This window comes from Physeter macrocephalus, unplaced genomic scaffold (assembly GCF_002837175.3).
Source record: "Physeter macrocephalus isolate SW-GA unplaced genomic scaffold, ASM283717v5 random_1363, whole genome shotgun sequence".
NCBI lineage: Eukaryota > Metazoa > Chordata > Mammalia > Artiodactyla > Physeteridae > Physeter > Physeter macrocephalus.
Window position 1 is genome coordinate 2,602 of NW_021146782.1, and position 7,579 is coordinate 10,180.

Sequence of the window (7,579 nt, forward strand, 5' to 3'; positions counted from 1 at the left end):
TCTCTCAGTGCTCCAGGCAGGAGGGTAATCTGGAAGCATTATATCGAAGGCAATCGTAGTTTCTAAGCCAACCAGGAAATGTCAGGGAACACGGCAGAATGCTTTAAGCAGGACTGTCCCAGACGTACAGGGGGGAGGCCCGTGCCTCGGCCTGACCCTCTCAGGAGTCCCAGGGGGGAGACCAGGACCGTACAGATCATTCACCTGACACCAACACGCGTGTCACAGCTCACGAAAGGCTAAGGAGCAGAATCGGTGGCCCCCGCCAAGCCCCCTGTCTCATCCAGCTGGGACAAGACTTTCACCCGCTCACAGCTCCAGCTGCAGTGCGCTCAGCCCCGGAACCCAGGCCCAGGACACCAGGTCAACCAGCGGTCAATGACGGCAGCTTCGCGGGGAAACAAATCTGTGTTTGCTCACACAGGTTAGGTCACATGGCTTTAGGGGTTCCCACAAGAGTTGGGGTGGCCCCCGTGAAGAGCTGTCCGGTTCTGGAGGCCGCGGCACGGACTCCAGGCACCGAGGCAGATGGCAGTCAAATGACCTTGAAGGCTTTTTTCATCCAAAAGTTACGGTTATTTATTTATTTTTTTCCCCAGGGTTCAGAACACGGTCTGCAAACAAAAACAAGCTATTTTGTTTTTTAAATCGGTGGCTCTGTGAGTCAGTCAAGGCCAGGCGCAAAGACCAGACAGAAGGCCCACCGTGGAATATTTTGAAGGTTGATGGTCCAGACACACAGCATTCACTATTTCCAAAGCAAAGCGCCACAGGCTTGTCCACTGAGTTCCCGAGCAGGTGGCGGAATGTGGTACTCCTGGGAGCCATCAGGACAGGCGAAGACTGGGAGGTACCCCAAACCCCCCAGGCCCCCATCCCTCCTATGGAACACCTAGAAGTAGCAGACGCCAGGAGCCTGTCATTAAAACAAGATGTCTTAGAAGCAAAAATAAGTCGCCCAGTCATTAATCAGACAAGGAACATAACCACAGGACCATGAGGCGGCGGAGTTCAGTCATAAGCCCCTGAGCTTTGAGGCAGGAGATAGGTGGGTTCAGATCCCCAGCTCTGCCACCCACAGGCTGTGTGACCTTGGGCGGATTACTTAACCTTTCCAGGCCTCAGTTTCCCCACCTGTAAACGGTTGACAACGCCCTTGTCACAGGACTTGTGAGGATTCAGAGATGACAGACGTACCTGAAGCCCCCAACACATGCCTGGCGAGTGGCTAGCCCTCCACGGTCACTAATTTTAAACGCCAAGGAATGCAAACCTTTTGGAAATAACATGCCGGGCGACGTTCAGCTCTGTACGTGGAAGCATATTTGGTTCGCAGCTATTCAGGTGCAAAAGCAGTTCAGTGTGTCCACCTGAACACTGGAATCCACCTGGGACGCCAGGAAGGGCACGCATGAGCCTGAAGGGGAAGGGGCACCCCGAAAAGTCTCTCCAACAGCCAGTCTGTCCCTCCAGGGGAGCCTAGGGCCTGGCACGTCTCGTGTCTGGTTAATAAAATCTAATCATTTTGTCTTGATTCCCCATCAGGGGTCCTCCAGTCTTCAGGGTCTTTCTCCTAACTTTCAAGGATGCTCTGCCCCTTGAATCAGTCCAGGGCTGTGGCGAGGCCCCGGGGAAGAAGAGCTGCGCTCTGAACCCGCACCGCGAAAGCGCCGCGCCCGACCCCGCAGCACGACCGGCCCTCACGGAAACTCACCGCTCTCCGTTTGGCCTCGTCGTTCAGGGCGGCCACCCAGGCGGCCTGCCACTGGCCCCTCCAGCTGGTCAGCGCCAGGACCCAGGCGAGCAGCGCATCCGGCTCGGGGCGCGGGCCCTCGCCGGGCTCCGCCGCCCGCCTCGGGGAGCGGGGTCGCGCCCTGGCCAGCGCCCACTGCGCCAGGTACAGGCCCACGGTGCCCAAGGCCACGACGAAGAGCGCCACCAAGCCCAGCCACTGGACCTCACCGAGCCACGAGTCCAGGCGGGACATGGTGACGGCGCATACCCGGCGCGCCTCGCCCCAACTTCCCAGGCAGCCCCTGGCCGGGCGCACAGCCCGCGGGCGGCGAGCTCAGGGCATCAGCTCGCGGCCGGCCGGGGCTCGCGGGGGGCGGGGAGGGGGCGCGGCGGGCGGATCCGGGCGGCTGGCGGCGCGGGCCCCGGGCGCCGAGAGGCCGGCGGGCGGGGTGAGCGGGAGGAAAAGCCCGGCCGGCTCCCGACGGCCACGGCCCGGGACTGCGCCTCTAACCCCGCACCCCAGGCCAGTGGGGACGCGGTGTCCCGCGTTCCCGACTCGGGCGGCTGGCAGCTCCCGGGGCTGTGGCCGGGCGCCTTTCCTCCAGCGCGCCGCCCCAGGCGTCCCGCCCGCGGCCCAGCGGCGGCCGGAGAAGGGGCGGGGCCGCGGGGCGGGGGGAGGGGGCGCGGCCTGCGGGGCGGGGGCGGGGCCGGGGCGGGGCCGGGGCCTCCCCTGCGCCCGGGTCGTCCCCGCCGCTCCCGGCTCCCCGCGGCGCGCCCCGCCCGCCCCTTGAAAGGCCCGGCGCCCAGCTCCCCTGTCGACCCCGCCCCCGCTGCGGCCGCGGCCCCGGCCCGCCGTGCGCGCGCGCCGCCCGCCCCCTCCGGCGCCTTCGCCCGGACCATGGCGGCGCGGTGGCCGCGTGTGCGCCCGGCGCTGCATCCTCCTGCGCTGACCTGTCTCCGGCGTGGAGACGCGAAAGCGCGGGACTTTCCAATTAGTCAGCCCAACCCCAGGGCTACAGTGGGGCGGGCTGGCGGGGCTTCCGTGAGCATGTGTGCGCGTGTGTGTGCGCGCGCCTGTGCGTGTGAAAGGGTGATTTCTGGGATCACCATCTGCCCACCAGCAAGAGACAGTTGTCTGGTTTTAACACACTTGGAAAGCCCCTAGAAATCCACCACTCGCACCCTAAAGTCTGGAACCTCGCTTTAAGAGCTGCCATGATCCCTCCTGGGAGGGTCTCAGGAAAATGCCCATTAAGAAGTTGGCGTGTGCGCATGTGTGTGGCCCCCTCACCTTGCAGTCAGCCCCCATCATTAGGCAACGCCGGAAAACACTAGCCTGAGATTCTCCGAGGCCTAATGCAAAGCCTGAATCATAAAATAGTGATTTGCTTGTAGTTCTGCGGCGGTATGAAGGGGATTTGACCTCGAACTGGGTTGGTTAGACCTGAGCACTTAGCCTTCTCTTACCTAGCCGGGGTCTGCCTGTCTGGTTGGTAACATCAGTGAGGATCCTGGCCCCGACACGGCAGCAGAGCGTCCTCACTGGCTCCTCCCCAGCCCCTCCCTGCCACGGCACTGGGTGAAGAGAAGCCTTCCAACCTGGCTCAGAGGGGAGACTGCTAAGAAGACAGACTAGTTTGGCCAATGGAGGTTAGGATCTGGATCTGGTTCAGAGGCTAATGGCATTTATTGACACCTATTTTGCGAAAACCATGGGAGCGGTATAGAACAAAGAGAACCACAGACGCCGTGACGAATCTGCCCTGGACACCAAGTACTAAAGAGGAGGGTGAGGTGCCAGGCTGGAAAGGGGGAGGTTGGGTGTAATGCCATTTGAAGAAGTGTGTGTGTGCAAAGTCCCTAAGTCCTAGAGTGTGTAGCTCAGTACCCTAAGTCCTAGAGTGTGGGCCCTCACAGGAGAGGGTATTTCTGGCTTAGAGACTGGAGGCCAGGAGATGAAGGTGGGTGAGGGTTTGTTTTTTTTTTTTAATTTATTTTATTGAAGCATAGTTGATTTTACAATGTTGTGTTAATTTCTGCTGTACAACAGGGTGATTCTGTTATACATATATACATTCTTTTTCACATTCTTTCCCGTTACGGTTTATCCCAGGAGATTGAATATAGTTCCCTGTGCTATACAGTAGAACCTTGTTGTTTATAGGGTGGGTGAGTCTACAGCAGTGGGAGGGTGAAGGAGTTTACACCCGAGGGCCCGATTTTCTTTGAGAAGGAGGAAGGAATTGGGAGGTATGTGGACTGAGAGCCCTAGTGGCCCTAGTGGGGAACAGGACCAGAAGCTGGCAGGGAGGGGAATTCATCAGGTTGCCCAGGTGAGCTGGGCCCGGGAGAACCAGCCCTTACTAGGCAGGTCTGATATTAGAAAGTGGAAGTAGAATGATCCTATCAACTTCCTGCGAGTTATCTATCCTTTAAACTGTAAGTCGCCCTTCAGCCCCCAGGCTGTAAAGGGTTGGGAGGAGCTGCTCTCCTTTTCTCAGAAATCGCTTCTTATTTGGAAGAAACACCTTACTATTTGCTGACCTGTAGCCAGATCTATGCAGTTGAATAATCCAAGTCATGCTGGCCCCGTTGCCAGAATAACCTGGATAACTGGATACCCAGGGCTCCCCGTCTCCCTGTTCGACGGTGAGTACAGGTGTGCTCAGGTGCACTGGCTGTGTGGCAGGTAGGAGACGGCCGTCCCCATCCGTGTGACTGGTGGAACCAGTCTCATTCCTCTGCGGCCGTGTCTTCGAGGCACGCTCACCCCACTGGCCCATTTAGGGGCTTTGTCACACGCTGTAAACTAACAACCGCCCCGGGTTTAGAATTTGTCACACTGCTGTAAGTTTTTTCAAAGGGAAAGTAAACATATAAATATTGAACTACTTCTGTGTAGAAGCAAAGTGAGGGGACATGAGGAACATCATGGGCTTACAGGAAAATGCGGTTGGCCAAAGCGTGCGATAGGAATAAGGAACTAAAACACCTTGTAAAGCTACGGAAAAAGAACAGACCCTTCACTTCTGCTCTGGTGCCCGATCCCATTCATCCACTGCCTGGAGTGGATACTAGACAGCTCAGTCTCCAGGAAGAGTAGCATTTCACCACTGTCACACATGGTGACCGTCCCTGCTCCTAGTATGTTGCCCTCTCCTCCACCCCATGTCCCTTCAACCCAAGGAGCCAGACTGCAGCTCTGCCCAGGAAGGACACTCGTTGTCACCCACCAGACCTTCCAATGGATCGGGGTCCATCACACGCTACACCAGCGGTTTGCTGCTTTTAACCACTCCTCAAAGGAAACTACCATGCTTTGAATCCTCCAAGCACTCGCACTGAGCTTCTGTGAGCAGGTGGGGCTGGGGTCTAGGGGTCTGGGTGCAGGGGAGGGGCCCACGGGTGCTGGACATTGTTCCCGAGCCAGTCACTCATACTGTGGCCCAAGGGAAACCGTCTTCACATCAACCTACTGGATCCCCCAGAGGCAGCCACCTGCCTGGAATTCTCTGGAAGGCATGACTCTGAACCTGGGACCAGGTGGGTCCCATTAATGCACGAGGAGACAGCAGAAACTATGTTTCCAAATTCCTCTTTGGAATGTTCCACAGTAACTGGTTGTGAGCCTGCACACAGGAAACAGGAGTAAAGGCTCCTTGTTCCCTTTGGTGGCTCATCTCTGCGTCTTCCGTGGAAGTATTTTTTTTTTAACCTTCTTCTTTTTTATTATTATTATTTTTTTAAATTGGAGTATAGTTGCTTTACAATGTTGTGTTTCTGCTGTACAGCAAAGTGAATCATCTATACGTATACATATATCCCCTCTTTTTGGGATTTCCTTCCCATTTAGGTCACCGCAGAGCACTGAGTAGAGTTCCCTGTGCTATACAGAAGGTTCTCATTAGTTACCTATTTTATACAGAGTATCAATCCCCCCTCCCAGTTCCTCCCACCCCCCCCCCCGCTTCCCCCTTGGTATCCATACGTTTGTTCTCTACATCTGTGTCTCTATTTCTGCTTTGCAAACAGGCTCATCTGTACCATTTTTCTAGATTCCACATATAGGCATTTAATATACGATATTTGTTTTTCTCTTTCTGACTTACTTCACTCTGTATGACAGTCTCTAGGTCTATCTACGTCTCTGCAAATGGCACAATTTCTTTCCTTTTTATGGCTGAGTAATCTTCTGTGGAAGTATTTTAATGTTTCCCTCTACCAAGCCCAGGAGGTTCTATGATGATGTTACATTTTTAAAAATTAATAAATATGTCTAGTGTCATATATGTTTCATAACTACAAACAAAGTTATACTTACCAATACTAGAAAATATCCATTATCATTGAACCAGATATTCTTATGGGCTTTTAAAAATACTTAACAAAAAATTGGGATAGATACTTAAATACTTACCAAAAATGTCATTGAGTTTCCAGTTCCAATCTTACATTTCTAGAAGAGGAAAAGGGCAGATCTAGTTTGTCTCTGACTTGGTGGGGCTGCTTCTCCCTCACGCTGCAGCCATTTGCATGATGGTGAGAAACTATCAACTTGTGCCCGCACTGCCCCAGCGGTCCGATGGACCGGAGCCTGGGCCCCAGCGGGGCTGTGATGGGCGACCTGGGAAGACAAACGTGCAGCTTCCTCTGGCAGCGCTTGATGGGAGACATTCCGAGAATTCCTTCTTAGCAAAACGCTTTTAAGGTCTGGCTCTGCGCCCACGCCCTCAGCAGTGGGGTCCGTGGGGACATTTGACCCAGTCTCCTAGGCTGCATTGGCAGGGCTTAGTCATTTCCACAGTCGGAGGCTCGGGGGCTGGGGGCCATTTCCTGTTGTGCCTGGGGGTCGAGGGGGGTGGGTGGACGGGGCAGGGGTGGGGGGAGTGCAGGGAGCCTGCTCCAGGCATGAGAGGCCTTGGATCCTCCTGCTGGTAATTTCCATGGTTTTGTGACGCCTTCCCTGGGAGAAAGGCAGCACCTCTGCATAGCTGTCTTAACCCCAAATCACAGCATCAGGAGGGCTGTGAGAAAGTTTCTGAGTCTGAAGATCAGAGCACACGCAAGTCGCCCCGGCTGCGTGCGATGGAGATGTGGTCTGTCCTGCATGCCCCCTCCGCGAGGTCATAACTGCGCCTGGGGGTGGGTCCCCACACATGCACCCGGTGTGGCTGGGTGGCTGCAGGCACTCACGGCAGGCACCCTGAGGAACCGCTCCACTGGAGGGGCTCACTGAATTTTCCTGGCAACGTGAAGTATGGCATCGTCCCGTGTTAAAGGTGAGGAAGCTGAGTTCGGAGAGGCTGAGTCACTTGCTCAAGGCCACACAGCGAGAAAATGGCAGCGCCAGAGGTGGCCCCCAGGTGGTGTCGAGCCCAAAGCCCGTGTTCTTTCCATCAACTATTATAAAGCAAACAAATTCTGCTAAAAACAGAAACACGTTAAAAGCTGGAAGTGAAGGCGTCCCATTTCTCATGTGCTCGGGCAAAGATCTGTCTAAAGAAGATGAATTGCTTTTTGTGTTCTGAAGTCCAGGAGACACGGATGCTTTCAAACCCAGAGGGGAAGGAAGTTCATTCAGGGGTCATTCATACAGAAGGGACTTGTATGGCGCTTCTGCTGTGCCCCAAGCCCTTTCTGGGGAAGATGGCAGGGAAGTCAGCCAGCCATCCTGCGGTGCCCACCAAGGAGGGCCCGACCCCCCTGCCCCCAGCCCTGCAGGGCCTTCCAGGCCGTCCACCTCTCACCCAGAGAGTGAGAAGTCAACAGGATGTGCCCTCCTTCCCCCTGGTGATGGCCACTGAGGAGCCTGAGTCATTGGTGATTCGGGGGGGCGGCCTGGTGG

At 55.9% G+C, this 7,579-nt stretch overlaps 1 protein-coding gene across 1 annotated transcript; it reads right to left on the reverse strand.

The window, feature by feature from the left end:
• Positions 1-599: 599 nt before the first annotated feature.
• On the reverse strand, positions 600-2,370 carry LOC129391948 (C2 domain-containing protein 2-like). The gene is made up of 2 exons (XM_055083567.1): positions 1,715-2,370; positions 600-916 (listed from the first exon to the last, which is right to left on the reverse strand). The coding sequence occupies exons 1-2, from the start codon at positions 1,985-1,987 to the stop codon at positions 893-895; spliced, it is 297 nt and encodes a 98-aa protein (XP_054939542.1). The 5' UTR covers positions 1,988-2,370; the 3' UTR covers positions 600-892.
• Positions 2,371-7,579: the final 5,209 nt, after the last annotated feature.